This window comes from Rhinolophus hipposideros (assembly GCF_964194185.1).
Source record: "Rhinolophus hipposideros genome assembly, chromosome: 14".
In the NCBI taxonomy this organism is placed as follows: Eukaryota; Metazoa; Chordata; class Mammalia; order Chiroptera; family Rhinolophidae; genus Rhinolophus; species Rhinolophus hipposideros.
The window spans coordinates 60291843-60314223 of record NC_138060.1 but is presented as its reverse complement, the minus strand read 5'-3'; the positions used below and the strand labels follow the sequence as shown (position 1 = coordinate 60314223).

Below are 22381 nucleotides of genomic sequence, written 5' to 3'. Positions count from 1 at the left end.
GTATTATCATTTAGGAATCAGTAGGAAGGGTGTCCGTCCTTTTCTTACTATCAGATAGTTTACTTTCCCTGGATACCAAGACCACCTCAGGGATGGAAATGTCAGACTCAAATTAAATGGTATATTATGGCCAGAGAGAGATCAAGTTGTGCTAGCACCATCTGATGAGAAGTTGATCATCCTTTGGTTTACCAAGATCCAAAGGACAAAAAGTTCATTTTGACAGCCTTACCTAGGTTTCTTTCTTAGTCACTTCCTAGAAAGAAAGGAAAAAATATCTCTGTGCGCAGCTGGATGACTCATGTGGGTACTTAGTACCATAATAGACCACACTGAATCCCCTATTCCTGTTGGCAGGTGTTTGTCTCTAACTTAAAACAAATCAAGCAACAGGGTCCATCTTTATGTTGCATGAGTACCTGCCAGGTATCATTCTACATATGTTTTCATTTCACCATAAAAACATGTTAGCCCTGTTTTACTGATGGGGAAATGGAGACTGGAGGGGTTCAGTATCATTTCTAAGCATACAGCTGTTATTAATAATTAAGTGCCAGAGCCCAGGTTCAGGTCCAGGCCTGTTTGACTAGCGCCTATGTGACCCATGCTTTCTCCTTGCTGCTGTATGTGGAATATAGGCTTTCTCCGCCTGTATTCATGCTCACAGTGGCCTTCCAATTTTGTGAAGTCATCAAGTGCATCCCCACCTGAGGCCTTTTGATCTGGCTGCTTTCTGTCTGTGGAAGGCTTTTTATGCCCTTCTCTTCTCATGCTTCAGCATAAATGCCACCTTTTCAGAGAGGCTTCTCTCTTTATGTGCTCTGAAGGGTCCACTCACCCAGTCTCTCTCCTAAATATGTCACTTTGCTTTTATTTTCTGTATGGCAATTTCAGCATCTTACATCTTTATTTTATTTTCCATCCCCTGCCACTGCTAACTGGAATGTAAGCTCCATCAAGATGGGGACCTTTCTTTTTCATCATTGTATCCTTGGCATTTGGACAGTGGCTGACACATACACCTGTTAAAATGCTAATCATCTGTTTATGTCTTCTAAAGTACGGATTGGCAGACTTCTGAAAAGAGCCAGATAGTGTATTTTTTCGGCATTGGTGGGCTCAGTGTTCCCTGTCACAACTCATCAACTTTGCCATTGTAGTGGGAACGTAGTCATGGATATTGTGTAAACAAGTGATCATGGCTTATTCCAGGAAAACATTTATTTATGGACACTGAAATTTAAATGTCAGTTTATTTTCATGTGTCATGATGTATCCTTCTATTGATTTTCTTTTCAACCATTTAAAAAATGTAAAAACTGTTCTGCTCTTGCAGGTGCATTGGGAATCCCCAAGGCCATCCCCAGGTTTCTCCAGGACTCATGAGATTCAGCATATAGTTGTACTCACAGCTGACATATATATGTGTATATATATATATCAGCTACGTAGGAAGTATAAACAGATCCTAAGGGAAAATGACACAAACAGTGCATGCAGTTATTTTTATGCTCTTTCCCTCACATGAGGGGTCACATAGAGTACACTCTTCCTGCAACAACAAAAATACAGCAACACGTATGCATGGTTTCTGTCCAGGGAAGCGCATTCGAGGGTCTACAACCAAGTTTGTTTGGGGGTTCCTGGTTATGTCGAGTACTCTCTGCCTAGCACTTACCAGAATTTCAGGCTCCTGGAAGTAAAGCAAGGTTTCCTCATGAGGCATGTTGTTCGCACAGTCCAGGCAGAGTAAACCACCTTATCAGATGACTTGACTAGGAACACACTGAGAGTCAAACTCCCAGATTCATACAGAAAGAGGCAGTGGGCCACATTGGCCTGTGGGCTGTACATTGCTGGCTGCTGGACTAAACAGCTTATTTACTTCTTTTCAAATACCTTATTCTTGGAATATTTGTTAAATGAGTAATTTAAAAAGTGACTTTGCCATGTTCTCTTGAACTTCACAGTGCCCTAGTCACTGCCAACATCATAATAATTACTTTTTTTTTAAAATGTTACAGGAGCTTAATGTAATTATTTGTGCCCGAGTTTCTTACCCGTTTTACACTGGCACTTCTACTTTACACAGTGGAAATCGGCTGCTTGGTTTAGATGATGTGGGTTTGCTCCTGTCTTTGCAAGGCCAGCATTTAGGTCATGGAGTCCCCTATTCTCAGAAGGTATTAACACTTACCAGGACTTCGTAGGGAATGAGTATAACCTCTTCCTTTACTCCTCATTCTTTACGCACTGCTTTGGGATCTAAAATGTCATTACTTAGTTTCTTATCAAACCTCTGGAGGCCAGAGCCTTATTCAAGCCTCTTACCTATTATTAAGCAAGATCATGACTAAGATAGTAGCCCAAGCAGTAATTAATTATAAATTCCCTACTGTTGGAAATTTTTAATTATTTATGCTTTGAAAGTCTGTTCCCCTTTGTGCTACTGTGTACAGTTCTAATTTACTGAGTTATCTGAGATGAATTTGCTTTACTCCCCTATTTCCTTTTGTCCAGTATCAATTACTTAAACCTTAAAGCAGGGGTGTCCAAACTGTGGCCCACAATCCATTTTTTTATTGGCCCGCAGCAAATTCCAAAAATATATTTAGTTTACTTAAATAAACCAGGTGAGGCAGTATATACTTCACCTCAAGTGAGTGGCCCGGCTCTTTGTGTATTTTACCGCATATGGCCCTTGGTGAAAAATGTTGAAAAAAGTTTGGACACCCCTGCCTTAAAGTTTCTGTGTAATCCAGACAGTATTTACCTGTTTTTCAAATAAATGATGTGATGTGTTTTGATTTGACAGATGAGCAGGATGAAGAAACAGTCACAACAGGAATCAAGGTAATGACCGAGTTCGGCCCAGTGTAGGGGACACACTCTGACGTTAAGTCCTGTGGAGCGAGCACTAGGAATGCGGAAGTAGAAGCGTCCTTAGAAATAGTCTGCTTGGAGGCCCTTTACGATTTTTTGTTTCTTTAACATATCCCAAAATAATTTGTGTTTCTCGACCTCCAAAATTTTATCAAAAGGAAATGTCCATATTCCCAAATAGTGTACCCCGAGAAGCAGTGGGTTTGAAATTACTGTGTTTGCAAAACCAGGTTTTTTAGGTGGAATCATTTGCAAAACCAGCATAATTGACATTCTGATACAAATCAGAGGTAATTGTTCGTAGTGGAAGTGATTGAGAGTTTTGGCCCTCTGGTTGGACTACCTGGAGTTACATCTTGATTGTAACTTACTAGTTCTATGCATGAGTTTCTCACCCACAGTGAGGGCAGTAAATAGTACCTGTTGGTGGTATTGGGGAGTCAGTGAGGTAATGCACCAAAGCCGTTAGCATATACTTAACGCTCAGGCTTTGGACAGGGGAAGCCTTGTTATTATGCCTTATTAGTGACCACCTTACAAGTCACTTGAGAACTTGTAATTTAGATTTGTGGTCCTACAATTAGGTAAAATTGGATAAGGACAAAGCAAGCTATTGTGAAAAAAGTTTTGGGCTATGAGTCTGAATTCCTCATTGTAGAAACAGCCTTTGTTTAAGTTGTTGTTTAATCTTATTATGAGACATTTACCTTTTCTTTGTTGATCCCTTCATCTGTAAAAGGGAGGAATAAAATCTGCTATGTCATGTGGACATCTTGTGAAGGAACCTTAAAAATTGTGACTGATTTTACTTGAAATTTGTTTTCCTTGATATTAGATCAACTAGCCATTTTCTGTAATGTAATATCAGAAGTTTGAAAGCTGTTACATACCTCTCTGTAGTTCTGTTTTTCTCTGAACTTCAGCTTCTTTTCTGTAGGAAGACGAAGATCCCAGCAAAGGTGATCAAAATCGATCAGTTGACCCTGGAGAAGATAATGTGACAGAGCAGACCAATCACATTATTATTCCTAGCTATGCATCGTGGTTTGATTATAACTGGTGAGTGAGCCACTTCATCTGTCAACATCGTACTCCGGGGTGGAAAAACGTTCCTTGAAATCATATTGTGCCATTGTGCCTAAGTTCCCACATCAGAAATCACTGTCTCACTGGATAAAGGAAGGTAGAAAGTGATTTTAACTTTGGAAGGTATACTTTAGAACAATTTCAGAATGTTAAGGATGGGTCAAAGGGGAAGGGATTAAGAAATAAAAATTGGTAGTTAATACAGTATGGGGAATATAATCAACAGTGTTATAAAGATCATGTAAGGTGTCAGATGGGCACTGGACTTATCAGGGGGATCATATCATAGATTAGATGCCTGAACACTGCGCTATGTGCCTGAGGCTGAAGTAGAATAATATTGAATGTCAACTATAGCTAAATAGGAATATATTGTCACAGGATGTGGAGTACGACATAGGGAAGATAGTGATATTGTAACAGCTATTTAAGTTGTCAGAAAGGTAGTAACTTGGGTGGGTTATCACTTTATGAGCGGTTTAAATGTCTATTTTGCTTTGTACACTTGACACTAATAAAAAATTTTTTTAAATTAACATTAAAGTTTCAGAATGGAAACTAGATTTTATTGTAACGGGGTTATAAAATTTTCGTAAGTTTGAACCTAACTCAATAGGAATCAGTCATAACTCAGACAAATGCTTGAGTGTTTAATTATATTAATATAATATGATATTGAAACATTAAAGAAATATATAAAGAACTCATCTGACTGTCGAGTAATGCCTTCATTTTAATAGGAGATGTTTTCACATTAGGAGGCTTTTCACATACAAACTCTGGTATGGAAAAGAGCTCAAGAAGGCAGACCTCCTTAGCATCTTCCCTGTTACTCACCACAGCCTCTGTGGTGCCATGGGAGCAGTCCTCACGGGGTGTAGTGCAGAGCGGGCTGGGTTTTGTTGTTTGTTTTCTTAGTTTTACACGTATGTACCAAAGGTTTTGTACTTATTTCAGTGATGCTCCCTGCCCTGACTTGGAATCTATTTTTATTTTTATTTTTTTTTTAATTTTATTGGGGAATATTGGGGAACAGTGTGTTTCTCCAGGGCCCATCAGCTCCAAGTCGTTGTCCTTCAATCTACTTGTGGAGGGCGCAGCTCAGCTCCGAGTCCAGTCATTGTTTTCAATCTTTAGTTGCAGGAGATGCAGCCCATCATCCCATGTGGGGATTGAATCAGCAACTTTGCTGTTGAGAGCTCGCACTCGACGCACTCGAACCAACTGAGCAATCAGGCCGCCCCTCTGGCAGCTCATCTTCAGTCTAGTTGTAGAGGGCGCAGCTCACTGGCCCATGTGGGAATCGAACTGGCAACCCTGTTGAATCTTGTTTGGATATTTTGCTTGCTCTTAATGATTATTACACTATCGTCTTTAAGGATAAACATGATTTTTAACTACATATATACATATGTATGATTTAGAAATCTTGAGAAGCCAATTTAAAGGAATAGGGTAAATGGTTCACTTAAGCTATATACCTTATATTTTTCCCAAAACCACAGGGTATGTCTCTAACACTGAGACTTTTCTTCATTGCTTCTTTAAAACCAACTCTGAATGCTGTTCCTAAATGTTCTGAATAAGTAGAAGCTGGAACAGAATAAGTATGTATTAATAGCTCTTCCTTGAAGGTCATTCTTCATTATATTGATTATTCTGTTAAATTACTTTTAAATATGGAAGTATCTCGGTGTTATTATTTGTAATTACATGTTAAGATTCAGACTGCCTCGGGACACACTTGAGAAACTAGCATTATTTTCCTCTAAAATTAAAAAAAAGGGGACGCCGTAACAGCAAATGATTTTGTAGGTCTTAGTAGTTACAGAAACACTTTGATTTGCATGATAACCTTTACATGTCACAAAGCGTACTGTTGGATGGATAGTGGTGGTATCAGCTGTATCCCTGTTGGATGGATGAGATAATTACTGCTTCAGTCCAAGTGTTCCACAGTTGCAGAGTTGATAATTAGAAGAACTCAGTTTTTCTGATTCTGAATACTCCGTTTCTTCCATTGCTTGACTCATTCTCAGAACCTAAGGAATCATCTGCCAGCACTTCAAACATAGATGCTGAAAAGAAAGTGCTTGGGATTTAACATTTTTTGTGTGTTTTGTTCTTGGTGAATATAGAAATTTTTTTTGGTGGGCTCTTCCAACCCTAGAACAGTTAAAGAGAGGTATATTAAAACTATATAATTAATTGCTGACAGCTCTTCTTTTTTTAAAAAGATTTTATTGGGGAAGGGGAACAGGATTTTATTGGGGAATAGTGTGTACTTCCAGGACTTTTTTCCAAGTCAAGTTGTTGTCCTTTCAATCTTAGTTGTGGAGGGTGCCGTTCAGCTTCAAGTTGTTGTCCTTTTAGTCTTAGTTGTGGAGGGTGCAGCTCAGCTCCAGGTCCAGTTGCCGTTGCTAGTTGCAGTGGGGTACAGCCCACCATACCTTACGGGAGTCGAAACCGGCAATCTTGTGGTTGAGAGGACGCACTCCAACCAACTGAGCCATTCAGGAGCTCAGCTCAAGGTGCCGTGTTCAATCTTAGTTGCAGGGGGCGCAGCCCACCATCCCTTGCAGGACTCAAGGAAGTGAACCGGCAACCTTGTGGTTGAGAGCCCACTGGCCCTTACGGGAATCGAACCGGCAGCCTTCAGAGTTAGGAGCATGGAGCTCTAACCGCCTGAACCACCAGGCCGGCCCGGCAGCTCTTCTTTTTATAGTAAAACTTAGAAAGTCGTTATACATATATCTATATAGCATTAATTCATCTTAGAAATTATCTTTCTAGAATTTTGCAGGTAATTCATTGCATTTATAGAATTTGGTAGTGCAGGTCCAGTTCAGATGACGTAAATGTTACCAAATAACAAGTGAATACTTTGCTTTTAGTTATATTTGCTCTTTCCCTTGTGACCAATACATGTTGCATACTTAGAAAGCTGCTGAGGAACTAAAATGTATTATTAGCAAAAACATTGATTAGTATTAGTGTCAAAACCTTTGTGCTGGATATACAGTTTGTTTATATGGATAGTGTGTTAGGCCTGATAATTTTAAATGGTCTCTACACTGCTTATCACCTATAACATTTTATAAAATTCTCAGTGACTTTATCTAAATGTTAAAAATTAGTGATATGATCTTTTTAAAAGCAGTAAATCACTGAAATAATTTTAAAATTCAATTCACTACAAAGGTTTTGAGAGCTGAACAGACAGGTGCATTGATGTTAAGAGCCTGAGAAACTGATTATTATAAATTCCATTGTTTTTTGGCCATTAATTTTATCAATTTGTTGCCATGCCAGCTACTGTGATTTTTGTCAGTCAGTTTCTAAAGAATGTCTTGTCATGACGTATAATGACAACATAATAAAATCTTTAGCTTTCAGTGTGTTAATGGAATTTTTTGAGTTTGGTTAAAGGAATAGAAAAACCACAGTAAGTATTGGGGGTGAGAAAGGGAAAGCTTTCTTTGATTTTATTATATGCTCTTAATACATAGGAACTTGTGCAAGCCGATTAATTTTTGCATATAGTGCTCAGTTTTTGGATTAATTAGTTTTACTTTGAAAATTAAACAAACTTAGCTTAAATTTTAAGATTTTTATTTTTCAAGGAGTACTCCCAATCCTTTTTTTTCTTTTCAGTATTCATGTGATTGAACGGCGTGCTCTTCCTGAGTTTTTCAATGGAAAAAACAAATCCAAGACTCCAGAGATGTGAGTGAAATGTGAACATGTAATCCTGATACCTTTAAATACTTTAGTGGGGCAGTGTTTAGAAAAATTGTTTATTTGTATATGTTTGGCAGGGGGATCTTAAAGCACACTTCTGAGTTAATCTTTGCTAATGTGTGGAAGTTTATAAAAAATTCTGCTTATAAAATATTCCATTCTGAGCAGTGTTCATATCTCAGCTGTACTGAATTCTTTGCTTCAAAGGAAATTGTTTCAATTTTTTTCTTCCTCAGCCTTGAACTACAATACATGTCAGCTCTTGCAGCTAAAGATGGACTTCAGTAATAGATATTCACTAAAATGAGTTCATGTTTCTTTCTAACAATTCCCACTTTGTGTATATATATATGTTTTTATGGGCTATAGATAATTCATGTGTAATGGTCTAGGAGAAAGTGGAATCTTTATCTTTCCTGATGAATGACTAGTACTTAAGAGATTCCAGGTATGATGATATAACGACATATGAATTGATCTTAATTGCATAAAGTATTGTTGTGCTTTTACACTGAAAATAGAAGAACTTTTATTGGAAAGAAGAAGTTTGTCAAGATGTATTTTTGCCTTTGCCTGGTGACCCTTAAATACATACTTCTGGAAACCCTTGCCACTAAAGTAAATCCACACCTGTCATACTTTAAATATTTTTCTGTGTATTATCTTCATAGTGTTAATTTGTTGTTTATTACACACATGTGACTGCATAAATACATGTCTCTTATTTGAATTGTTAGGGAAAGATAATTTTCCCTAGACCATTATAACACATGGCATAAATGAAATAATTGAAGGATAAATATATTTTGGTGGTAGATAGTTTGAGATTCTAACTTTAGATGTCAAAGATAAATCCAGCCTTTTCATAAGAAAGCTGTATGTAAGGAGTCATTTAGAACCAGAATCCCATTTGGCATGAGAAACCTTGGTAGTTTTTCCACCTATTGAGACACGATATATTCTTCCAGCTAATTTACTTATTGCCAGCATTTGTAAGTAATTATGGCCCGTGGGAGTCTCCTGTTTAAAATCACAATTTAGCACTTGAACCCATTTAACTTTGTAAATTCACTTTTCAGTCTGTTTATCCACCTGTGCTTATACAGGACCCTTTTGAGCAGTATACTTTTTCTACTCTGATGTAGCTAATCTCAAGCTGCCAAGCTTTTCTTTGACTTTTGTGGCAAGAACTTTTGCTAGGTCTCTTAACTTTTTAACATTTCAAGTTTTTTGTGGCAGAAATGCTTGGTTACATTGTGGAATCTGCTCTGTCCCCCAATCTGTTTTTCTCTCCTTTTGATATATTCTTGTCTTACTACCTTTGCGGGGATCTCTAAAAAACTGCCAGCCAGAAGGTACATGACCATGTCAGAGCCAAAGCCACATGTGGCTCTAGGAGAAGTGTAGAAATGAGATCCAGTATCATGCTGTCTGTGCTGAATTCTGCCTTCCCCCTTACCAGCATTGTGGTCTAGGACAAATTCTTTAATCGCTCTGTGCTTCAGTTTCCTCTTCTGTCAATGGGATGATAATAGACTGCACTTCATGAGGAGATCGGGAGGGTTACTGCATGGAAAATGCTCAGAACTATTCCGGCACACAGTAAAAATGCTAGATAAATATCACAGCATTCCCCCCTTATCTGCAGGGAATACCTTCCAAGACCCCCCAGTGGATGCCCCACACCGTGCATATTGCTGAACCCTGTACTGTTGGCCCTGTGTCTCTGTGGGTTTCCACATCCACAGATTCAATGAACGGGATTGAAAACAATATTTTCCATCCAGCCCTACGAATACCTGGATGCGTAGGGCTGACTGTAGTTAGGGAGACAGCCTAAGTTACCAGGTGGTACTTGCAAATTCTGCAGGCAAGCGTCCATTCATCTCTTTGATGAAGTTTGTATTTCTTACTTCACATTCACTTTGTCAAATCACTCCATTTCCTTATTGTTGGTATATATTAAGTAGTTGCTTTGCATGAGTCACACTCATGACTAAATACTCAATACGCTATCAGCGTTATTTATTGGAATGTTGTGTTTTTCTTTTATTTGCTTATGAGGAATATGCAGATTTGGGCTCTATGAGGTCCTGTTTCTGAAAGGATGTATGCTCACCTCGTGAATTTTGCTGTTGCTTTTTAGATACTTGGCATATCGAAATTTTATGATCGACACGTATCGCCTAAACCCCCAAGAATATTTAACCAGCACTGCTTGTCGGAGGAACTTGACTGGAGACGTGTGTGCTGTGATGAGGTAAAATGTCTGACTTTCTCAGACACTTCATTGCAGGTGGTTACTGATACATTGCTGTCTAATGTTTCTTGATTAAACTGGGTGTTTTCTTGGTTAATAAAAATACCTCAATCTTATGTCTCGTTTAGGGGTTGAATATTTATAATACCTTAGCATTTTTTCTCTTTTGAAAATTTTATAATCTTTTCATTTTATAATCAAATTTGAAAATGACCAGGAATGGAGAGTGGGTTGGAATGGGGAGTTGATAAGCTCTGTGCTCCAGATTTATCTAAAGAAACAAGCCAAAAGATGGATTTCCTTCTGTGTATTTGGTCTTTGTGTAAGCACTTTCATCGTGGACCTAAATGAGCATTTGTTCTTTCATTTCTGTGATTGAAGAGATTAGGCTTTATATTAGGTCGTGGGGTGCTATATTATCGGCATTATTTTGAGTTTGTAGAAATTGTCCTTCTTGAAACAAACCGAAATTGTCTGTTACTTTGTGTTGGTTCTTAGCCTACAGAAAACATGTTTACTTAATTTTTTTTTATTTGTTGTTTTGCTTTTGAGATGTGATGATGGTTATGAAGATGATGAGGTACATTTTTCAGATTTTAACTTTCGGAGCTTTATTCTTCAGGGTTCATGCCTTTTTAGAGCAATGGGGGCTTGTTAATTACCAAGTGGATCCAGAAAGTCGACCCATGGCAATGGGACCTCCTCCTACTCCTCATTTCAATGTACTGGCTGATACCCCCTCTGGGCTCGTGCCTCTACATCTTCGATCACCTCAGGTATATTTATTAATGCTGCCTTTTCTTCAGGTCTAGATGGTAACAGGCTACCACTTTTAGCATTCCTATTTAGGAACTGTTATCATCATAATGCTATTTCTTACCTGGTAGGTTTTGTTTGTTTTTATCTATTATAAATGTTTGAGTCCATAAGACGATTTAGTGTTTAAGATAATGCTCTCTTGTTAACCCCAACACTGGGCCTTACCCTATCATGTGTTACAGATGTGCTTTCATACTCATGATTCCCTTTATCACTTATCATCAAAGACACTAATAAACAAGCAGATTGTTTAAATCTCTTAAATCGTTTAAACCTTCTTCTTTTTCCTAACGTTTGGAAAGTGAACATCCATACACATGTTCTTGATAGGATTATTGCATCAGTCAGATTATGTATAGCATTAAGTTGGAATCATATGAATCTAAACTATAAATTGCCCTCCATTGTTAAATGGAAGATCATATTTAAGAAAATTTGTTGTCTGTCTTCTCTATGACTTAAAACAGACAAAAAAATGTTTGTTGTATGTTGAAATTTTGTTAGAAGTGTAAGTGTGGAGGTGTGGGTATTACTCTACCAGGAGTGCTTTTAAGTGCCAGTGTTCAACAATTTTTTAAAAACCTCTATCCTCTTGACTTTGTAGAGGTTACTAGAGCTGTTTGTCGTTTATCTGACTCAGGTCCCTGCTGCTCAGCAGATGTTAAATTTTCCTGAGAAGAACAAGGAAAAACCAATTGATTTGCAGAACTTTGGTCTCCGTACTGACATTTACTCCAAGAAAACCTTAGCAAAGGTAAGAATTTTTTCCCCTCGACACACATGGACTGCATTCCAGCATGTCCTCTTTGCCCTTCTTGTAAGGATCATCATTTTTCATAAGAAACCTAGTTTATTTTCTGTAGTGTAAGGAGGGGAGCTTTCTACTTAATCTGATGGCATTTTATAAAACAGCAATCACTTATTTTAACCATTTTTTCTATGTAGTTAGAAGATAGGTATTTAAAAATAACTGTGATTAATATAGTTAAAGAAAATAGAGAGAAAATGGAGAATTTCAACAGGGAATTGGAATATATAAAAAGAATCAAGTGTATAATTGAAAACGGTAGCTGGAATTAAATCATTGGATGCGTTTAATAGCAGGCAGGATACAGCAAACAATAGGATTAGTGAACCCAGGTTAGTAGACAAACTGAAACTGAAGGAACAAGAGAAAAAGTTGAATGAGTGTGGAGGAGACAGAACAAAGAGAAAAGAATGCAAGAGACACATAATATACAGTGAAAAGAACTCATATTTATTATTAGAGCCCTTATAAGAAGAGGGGGGAAAATGGATTGGAAGTGATAATTTGTAAATGTAATGGCTAAAAACTTTCCATAACTGATAAAAAATATACCAACTCACAAAATAAAAGAGACTAAACAGATCTAAATTTGGATACAGAGAAAACCACACCTAGGCACATTATACTTAAACTTGTTTAAAAAACTAGCATCTTAAAAGCAACAAGGACAGTGGGTCGGAATGGGATTGGAGATGACCACATTAAATTAAAAGGAACAATAATAAAACTGATACCTGACTTTTTAACAGAAATGATGGAAACCAGAGAACAATGTAATAACATTTTAAAATGCTGAGGGAAAAACTGTCATTCTGATAGTCTATATCCCATAGAAATACCTTTCTAAACTGAAGTTGCAGTGAAGTCCTTTTCAGACTTTCAAAAGGTGGAGAAGTTATCACTAGCATACATTAATTCCTCATTTAATTACACACTGTCAGAAAACTAAAGAAAGTTTTTCATAGTGAAGGGTAATGATCCCCGATGAAAGCACATGACTTTAGGAAGGAATAATAATCATGGAAAACGGTAAATGTATAAACATACATTTTAAACAACTTTTTAAACAGTGATCCTTTTGGAGAATATATACCATGTAGAAATGACAAAAATAACCAAAAGACAGTAAGATTAAGTTGAGGTAAAATGTTGTAAAGTTTTGACATTAGTTAGAAATGTGACAAAAATGCTAATTCAGGGTAAGCTATGAAAATTTGAGCATTTTGGGAGGGGACTGGATCTACATGGAAGAATAAACAATTCCGGAAGAGGTCAACATATGAGTCAGTATTAAGGATGTTTCCCCCTCACTTTAGTTTTTAAAGAGGGTAATAGACTGTTTAAACCCAAAATGATAATAATACGTTGTTAAGTTTACAACTTCTAAGCCTCATACTATATGTGAGATGCTAAAATACTATTTGAAGGTACACTGTGACAAGTTAGAGGTGACTATTATAAATCTTAGAGCAACTATTTAAAGTCACATAACTACAAAGCCAATAATGGAGATAAAAACAGAATAATACTCCATAACAAAGTCACTCCACAAGGGGGAAGGAAATGGGAAAACAAGGAACATACGGGAAGAGTAGAAATTAGCAAAATAGTAGATTTACATCTTACCATAGGTACAGTAGCAATTATAAGTGGTTTTAATACTCCATTTAAGCTGCAGAGATGATCACATTGGATAAAAACATCACATATAAGCATATGCTGTCTATAAGAAATCCACTTTAAATACGGAGACACTTCAAATGTAAAAGTAAAAGAATAGGAAAATACATACCTTCTAGACATTAATCAAGCAAAAGCTAATGTCACTATATTAATATTGGTAAAGTAGACATCAGAACAAGTGATTTTACCAGAATTAAACATAGATATTTCACAATGATAAAGGAGTGAATTAATTAAGAGGACATGATTATCCTAAATACGTATGCATCTAATTATAGAGATTCAAAATACACAAAGCAAAAACTTACAGAATAGCAAAGAGAAATAGGCAGGCACAATTGTACTTAGAGATTTCAGTAATCTTTTCTCAGTAATTGATAAAGCAAGCAGTTAGAAAGTCGATAAGAAAATAAAAGACTTAGAAAAAACTACCGGTGTCAACCAATATGACCTAGTTAGTGTTCGTAGAAGACTATACAAAATCACAGAAAAGACATTCTTTTAACGGTCACAGGTAACACTCACCAAAGTACACCCAATTCTGAGGCTTAATATGTCTCAAAAAATTTTAAAGAATTGATAGTATAGAATGTGGCTGTATGGTTTCACATGTGAAATAAATGTGGTTGGCTGACCACAACAAAATTAAACTAGAAACAAAAGACAAAAAAATATTGATAAAATTAAGGAGATGGTTATTTGAAAAGATTAATAAATATGATATAATAATATGATAAATAATATGATAAATAATAAATATGATAAACCTCTAGCCAGAAAGATCAAGGAAAATATAGAAGACAGATTACTGATCAGCAATGAACTGACTCTACATATATTTAAATGCCAATAAATAGTATGTTTATTAACAACTTGGTGGTAATATATCTGACCAACTTTGATGAAATGGAAAGCAACAAAATATAAAAATTTACTCAGGATGAAATAGATAACTTGATGTAATAGACTGAAAAACGGCCTCCAGAAAAATTAGATCTGATGCCCGGAACTTACAAATACTACCTTAATTAGAAAAAGGTTCTTTGCAGATATGAGTAAGTTAAAGGTCTTGAAGATGAGGAGATAGTCCTGTATTATCCAGGTGGATGTTGAGTGCCGTCATGTGTGTCCTTATAAGAAAGATAGGGATTTGACAGACAGAAGAAGAGAAGTGACCTCAGACACAGATTTGAATGAGGCAGCTACAACCAAGGAATTCTAGGGCAGCCACCAGAAGCTGGAAGAGGCAGATAATGAATTTTCTCCTGGAGCATCCAGAGGGAACATAGCCCTGCTGACACCTTGATTTTGTCCCAATGATAATGATTTTGGATTTCTAGCCTCCTAAGCTGTGAGAGAATGTGTTTTTGTTACTTTAAGCCATCAAGTTTGTGATCATTTTTTACAGCAGTCACGTGAATAGTCTTGTATCTGTTTTATCTATATGTAAACATCTTCCTAAAAACAAAACACTAGGCCAAGTTGATTCCACTGATGAATTTGTATTACTAAACGTTTCTGGAAGAAACAATACGAATCTACATAAACTCTTCAGAAAATAAAAGTGGAAGGAATACTGTTATAGCTAAACATATATACCCAGTCACCCAGCTTCTGGCTTTATAAACAAGATGAATGAGTTCTAAAAAGAATGAATGTATAGAAGAACATGCATGAGTGTCCATAGCAGCCTTATCAAAGATAGTCAAACACTATAAACAGCCTAGGTGCCTATCAAAAATATTAATATAATGGATAAATTGTGGTTTATTCAAGCAATGTAATAGTATACAGAAATGAAATGACTTCATATAAAAATGTGGTTGAATCTCATTAAGATAGTAAAGAACAAGAAGCCAGACCCACAAACTACATGCAGAATGGTTCTATTAATATAAAAAATTCAAATCCAAGATAAACCTGTGAATATGGAAATCAGAATAGTGTGTTCTTTTGTGCATTGGTATCAATTTGGGGTTTAAAGGAGAAAGAGTCTTTTGGGTGTTGATTTGAGTGATTGTTATATGGACATACAAGTAAAATTGTATCAAACTGTGCACATAAGATTTTTGTATTTTACTGTGTACATTTTATACTCCAATAAATACAAAATAAATTTCTAAAATCATACAAACGTCTCATGGGCCCTGATGAGCTTCCCTCAGTCTTTCGTGCGCCGTCTTTTATCAAGAGGAGAAACACTGACTTACGCTAGGGGAATGCAGAAAACCCTTCCTATACGTTGTGGCTGAGAAGTGGGGAAAAGGTTGCTGAGGACCGACCCGCTAAATGTCACCCATGCCTAGGTTGTGCACTTCTTCCCTATATTTTCATTTAACTTCTTCAGAATTTAGATGACATTTGAGTGAGTTTTGTTCTTCTCCGGGTCCAGATCTGATTGATGGTCACTTACGCCGGTTCGTTAAAAGATGAACCTTTGGTTGTCTTAAAGTAACCGTCAAGGAATCTGGGCAATATATTTTGAGTTACAGCTACATGCATCTTTGTCACAAAGCAATACATTAGGACTTTATTTCTGTAATGCTTAGATTCCTCTTTTTATTCTCTAGTTAAAAGACTAGTATTTTTAGTACATTTTTTGCAAATATTTCAGAATGATATGGATTGAATACCATGGAGACCTAGCAAATCATAATTTAGTTTTTACCTCAAGTGTGTAGCAGGTTAAATAAAATAAATTGAGAAACTCTACAGACACAAACAAGAAAATAACACAGGCTATAGAAATGTTTTCATTTTTTAAATTGTAATCTCCCAAAATAGATTTTTCAAAGAAGGGATAATATGTTCGAATGTATATTTTGAATTAGTAACATCTACAGGTAAAAAATGTCACATATACCACACATTCAGTCCTCTACAAATCTATGAATGGAGCGGGGCCGGCAGATCAAGAAGTATGAATTAATTGATAAATTTTAATTTTTACATAATACAAAATTGATTTTCGTATACCCTCAATACTCACATGAATTATAAGTTGTTAAGGGATTCTCATGGCAAAGATGGAAAAGGTAATTTGGGATTTACAGAATCACTGGAGATTATTTTAATCAAGAGATGTAAATCAAGAGATAGCATGAACTTATTGCCTTTGGAACAAAGAATGTTTCTGAAGAATGTGTCTTTATAGCTTCAAAAGGTATTTTCAAATATCAAAATAATAGAAATACTATGTCCTAAATAGTCTTGAGTTTTTGATAGACAACAAGAAATGTTTGAAATTGGCCAGCCTTTCTGTTGGAGGTTTAGGTACCTTAAGTGTTTTCTTCCTGTTACTCAGGGACTTCTTTTGGTGGTTTGCATAAAACAGCCACCTGAACTCAGAAAGGAATCAGCTGAGCTCCATTTCACCTTTAGGAATGAGTGAATAATTTCTGGTTTTGTTTCTTTAGAGTAAAGGTGCGAGTGCCGGAAGAGAATGGACTGAACAGGAGACCCTTCTGCTCTTGGAGGTAAGCACATCGATGGTGGAGCCTGTGTCCGCCTACGAGACGGGTGCCAGCTTTCAGTGACTCGCATTTTAAATACACCTGGGGAATTTATCCTGAATTTTTTTGATCCAGGTAATGAATTTTAATAGCGTTTTCTTGGGTTTGTTATTATTTGTCAGACTTGTAGGTAATGTACTGGCTGTCAGTAGGAGAGAGCAAGCCTGGATATGTGTTATTGTGGACCAGGATGCGCTTTTGTTTGTTTGTTTGCTTTAAATCTGTCGCCAGCATAAAACAAATATTGGAGCTTTGCCAAAGTAGTCCAGTTTTCTAACTTTTCTTCCAAAATTGGAAGATCTGGCAATTCTGAGGCCTGATTCCCACATAGCAGTAATTGGCTGGCCTTGACTAGCAGATATTCCTTGAAATAGAGCATTTCTTCAGACTCCAGTTTTTCTTTACTCATCCCACCTTAGTCATTGAAGATGAGTTCATTAGTGCTTGTATACAGTGGAGTGTACAACCTCCATATCTCCCAGAAGGACTTAAGAGAAGTAGCTGAAGATATCTGCCATCGAAAACACGATTTGATTTAAGAAAGCAGAAGACTAGTAAACCAATGATACTGCGAGATATCTCTGTCAGCTAGTTTATTGAATACTTATGTGGATTTTTTTCTTGTCTTTGGAGATTCTTGCAATTCTAGCAGTCATTTCTGCACTGAAGGGTAGGAAATAGAGAATATTGGATTCCATATTTACTAACTATTTCTGAAAAAAGACCATTTGTGTTTAGTAATAGAACAATTGTTTGGGTACGATGAAGACTACGTGACACTACTTAGCATTTGTAGGTGGAAGGAGCCGGTGGGAGCTGAATTAGGACCAAATGAGGAAGTTTATTGTTAAATCTGTTAGGAATGCTGTTGCCTGCAGGGAACAGAAAGTCTAACCAACAGTAGATTATACCAAACGGACATTGTTTTTTTGTTGTTCAATTGGATTTCTTCAGTTGGATTGTCAATTCCAGGATTCATTCCATTGCTCAGTTATCAGCACATCCCTAGTTTTCTATTGTATTGTTCCACCTCCTTTAGTTGTCCACATTCTATGTTCTCTTCTGGTCACAGGAAAGCCAGTTAGTTCCAGGCCTCACATCTCCATTCAAAATAGGAAGAAAGTTGGAAAAGGCACCTCTGTGGACCTTCTTCTTGGTCTCTTGGAAAGATAAGCTTTCCCAGAAGCCTCTCATCAGTCTTCCCCTTCAATTTCATTGATCAAAATGGGTCTTCTAACCACTTTGTACGTGATACTCGAAAAACAAATAACTGGCTTTCTAGTTTCTGTAAGGAGTTCGCCCTGAAAGAAGTTGATGATTGCTGCTGGTGACTTACTGACAGCATTATTTATAATTGTAACTACTGACAGCACGATTTATAACTATAACAATGGAATAGTGAGTTTACGGAGGAAGAGACTGCCTTTCACTGGAGCATTCCATCTCATCCGAACTTGTATATCGTGTGGAAAATATGCAAGCCAGAAATCAAACATCAAATACAAGATTAGGTTAGGTCAGCAGTTATCAAACTTTTTAGTCTCAGGATGCACTTAGACTTTCAAAAATTGTACTGATGATTCCAAAGAGTTTTCAGTTATGAGAGTTTGCCAGTATTTTCTGTGTTAAAAATTAAAACAAAAATGTTCAATTGATTTTAAAAAGAACAAACCCATTGCAGGTTGACACAATAAACATTTTTATGAAAATAGCTTTTGAAAAATAAAAGGTATCAGTGACAGTGTGATGTCACACATTTTAGCAAATGTCTGTAATGTTAGGCTTAGTAAAATACAACTGGATTGTCATATTTGCATTTCGCTTAGATATGTTGCTTTAGTTTAAGTATAAAGAAAATCTGGCATACCTCAATGTGTTGTTGGAAACAGCAAGAGTATCTTAATGGCCTTTTCAGATAGTTATGGACATTCTTCTTTAATACCATTATACATTTAAACTTGTTAGTTGCAGCATGGAATCCACTGGTCTCTCTTGTACTTGATCTTTTATTCACATATTACTATGTAACATCTCATATTGGTAAATTAGAAAATATTAGTTTGCTGAATTATGCAGATCTTCCGGTTTTTGTTACAATTTCTTATAAAATATTTTTTAAATCTCATTTGATGATACTGCTACCAATCTCATCTCATCAGAAAATGTCTTTTTAAGTAGTAGGACAAGCTAGTATGGCAATAATGTATTTTTCAGAATTACGATTTTCCTTTAATCATTGGCAACAAACACTATCAGTTGTTTTCCTTGAAGTGACATTTTTGAGAATCCTTGTTTGTTTTTGAGAAAATGTCTGCCAGAAATCTGTGTCTGTGAAACCGTGGTGTGTTAGCCATTGTTCTAGTAAAAAGGGTGTTCAATGAAGATAGTGGCTTGTTGAGCTTGAAACTAAATGATCACACAAATGCTTTTCCTTTAGACAGCCATCATGCTTTGATAGTTTATATTCAGTTCTCTTGTGTACCTTCTGTTTCACAGGGAATTAGATATTTAGATTCAATAAAATTAATAATTTTTACTGTTTCATTAAGGAAACATTTAAGTAAAGTTGGCTTATTTTATATTTTTCCAGTATGTGACAGTGAAGAATAAAGTGACTCTTAAGATATTCTGGTGCCACTGCCTCAATTCATGCTAAGGGGGCCAGTGGTTCGCCCACCATTGCTTTTGCACTGTAAATGGCATCATAATGAAAAAGGCAGAAGAGCCCTGGTATTTTGCCTCGTGGGTCTCCAGACCACACTTTCAGATAACACTTGGCCTGGTGTTCTCACATTTCTGTATTGCTTTGTGGTTTTTTTTTTTGAGTTGCTTCAACAGTTGTGGTTCTTTAAGAAGTTTGAATGGTGTATTAACTCTTCATTTTTACACCACTCTGCTTTTTCTTGTTCTCTTTTCTCAATCTCTCTCTCTCTCTTTCTCTCTGAATCAAATTCAGAAGATTTCTTCTTTTTGAGTTCTTGCCACTTTTTAAATTTATTCTCATCTGCCCATCCAGTATCAGTGATATACAGAGAACTTCTTTTCTGAGCCACTTTTTATTTCAGGACTGTTTTGTCTAGTCATCTGCCATGGATGTTAATTTAATAGTTCTCAGTACTTTTGAGGGAATGTAATATGCTTTTGTATTGCTATTTTAGAATCTTTAGGATCTAGGGATAAATTTACTTGTGCAACACCAACTGGACAACAGTCCGAGGTCAGTTCTTTCCTGAGCATCGATGCTCAGAATTTTCTCATCGTCTGCCTCTCAGATGAGTAGATAGTAAATACAGAGGGAGGTCAGACTGGCTGGGCAACTGTTTACCCTGAACGCACCTAAGGAAACCACAGTGTCTTTACACAATAGTGCGTTTTCTCTCCTGCAGGTGGAACCTATGCAGTGGTTGATTTCTCTCTTAAACATGCAGCTGAATCAACAGGTGTTGTCCACACTTAACACAAAGAGAAATAAAAGGCTGCCCAGCAGAATTGTTTACCACTAACACCTTCTATTTATACAGTTTGTTTATCGGTAATTAATAGCTTAAGAACATAAAGTCAGATGAAAATTTTTAATGGATTTAGAACCAAAAACATATTGTGTTTCTCCCTAATAAGTAGATGAATCTGGAACACTCATTAGGGTTTATTGTTTCCAAAAACATACCACACACCATTTTATTAGACAAGTGTATCACACGGTCAGCATGTCAAGTGTTTTGGGTTATTCTTGAGACCATCCACTTTTATTTTAAAAAGAGTGTGTTGGATATGGTCTCTTATCAAAGCACAGTTCTTGTATGAAACGCTGCAGGTTATTAGCTTTGGTTATGCTCATTTCATTGTTTTATTACAAATACTGTAGGCATGATTTCAATATTGCAAATAACCAAAGTGGAATCGACACATTTGACGAATGCAGTTTGAGAAAGATCTTTGATTGGTAGATATGAAGGATAATATAAGACTCTGCATTCGCTTTTAAAAAAAAATAAATATTTTATAAGATATGATAGAGGCTTGTTTACATACTATTTCATTTGTAAATTGTGTGAGATATTTCAGGTGTTTCATCTGGAAATGTGTCATCAGTATAGCAGTTTGAAATTGCATTGATAGAATCAGAATGCAGAATGAAAGAAGAAAAGGTGCCATTGTATTCCATAGTGATTAAGGAGATTTTTTAAAAAGGCTTTCATAATTTCTTTTTCAAGCCCAGTCCCTGGACTTGAAATTGACAAAACTTGAATCTGAGCTTATTGGTTTTCCCTTGTTAACTTTAGTCTTTCTCATGCCTGCTTTGCTTTCTTGTGCTTTGTATTTCTTTTCCCTTAGATTATTAATGGACATAAAATCTTGTACCTGCAAATAAAACCCATGAGGGTTATTAATGTTTGTTTATCACTAGAATTTCTCACATATTTTATACTGACTAGTTTATGGAAACAATAGCATTAGGAGATACTTAGTAAGCAGCATCAAAGATTTCCTCACAGTATGCATGCACTTGATACACCTTTCCTTCATAAGCAACTCAAGAAATATTTTCTGTGTAATTTTGAATTACACTTTAGATGAGTATGTCTTCCAGTAAAAAAACTTATCTTGAAGAAAACAAGCCTTTTTTAACAAAGCGTTTTATAACATTTGGAGCCATGTTTTATAAAAAAAAGTTTAAATAACAAGTTTGTTTGAAAATATCATGGTAAAGCATGCCAAAAAAAATCTCTACTCAGAATCAGAAACTTAAGATGGCCCCAGTTATGTTTTTGGCCCCAAGGGCCCTGGTGAGATAGGTTGATTTTTCGTTTTTGTTACAATCTGGGTCTTTTTTCTAAGCATTTTCTTCTAAAACTATCCAAAGCTGCTGACTATCCAGAGGAAACCCAGAATTAGCCTTGTTTTCTCAATGAATTTAATGAATAAGACTATTTACTGGCTTGGGTTTTGAAGAGTCCTCTATCATTCCAGCAAGAAAGAAAGACAAGAGCAGCATTTGGAGCCCAGGGTTAAAAATTCATGGAGGCAAGCAAACATGGAGAGAATCATAATGAGAGAGCGCTCCTCTCTCCGTATAGGTCAGCGAATGAGGCTGTAGAGCAGGGTTTTTCAGCCGCACCTCTATTGATGTTTGGGCCCGATAGTTTTTGTTGTTGTTGTGGGCTCTTCTGTGCATTGTTGAATGTTTAACAACATCCATGGCCTCTACTCAGTAGATGCCAATAACACCTCCCCAGTTCTGTCAGTCAGGTGTCTCCACACATTGACGAATGTCCCCAAGGAGTCAAAATTGCCCCTGGTTGAGAATCATGACCAGAGGGAACCATGTGAGTAACAACTTTGGCAAGCTACTGAATAGACTTTTTTTTACCCAATTAATTCCTTGACACAGCACCACATACATTTCTGGTTTTATTTATAACATTCTATCCTTCTCTCCCTTGGAGATTTCTTTACTCCAACCATATTTGTTGGAGTTTCTCAGCATTTTTCTATGAAACCTTACAAATTTTGAAACTAGAAATTTATGTACTTTATAAATTCTAATATCAGTTTCTTAATTTTTAACAAAAAACGCTTGGAGTTTGA

At 36.4% G+C, this 22381-nt stretch overlaps 1 protein-coding gene across 2 annotated transcripts in view; it reads left to right on the top strand.

Moving 5' to 3' along the window:
* Nucleotides 1–22381, top strand: part of SMARCC1 (SWI/SNF related BAF chromatin remodeling complex subunit C1) — a 140033-nt gene that overhangs the window by 57214 nt on the left and 60438 nt on the right. For both annotated transcript variants that reach the window (XM_081072761.1, XM_081072762.1), the window contains exons 13-19: nucleotides 2816–2853; nucleotides 3821–3942; nucleotides 7624–7695; nucleotides 9857–9970; nucleotides 10593–10746; nucleotides 11430–11543; nucleotides 16697–16756. In XM_081072761.1, coding sequence (XP_080928887.1) covers nucleotides 2816–2853; nucleotides 3821–3942; nucleotides 7624–7695; nucleotides 9857–9970; nucleotides 10593–10746; nucleotides 11430–11543; nucleotides 16697–16756 — 674 coding nt within the window. The remainder of the gene's footprint in view (nucleotides 1–2815; nucleotides 2854–3820; nucleotides 3943–7623; nucleotides 7696–9856; nucleotides 9971–10592; nucleotides 10747–11429; nucleotides 11544–16696; nucleotides 16757–22381) is intronic.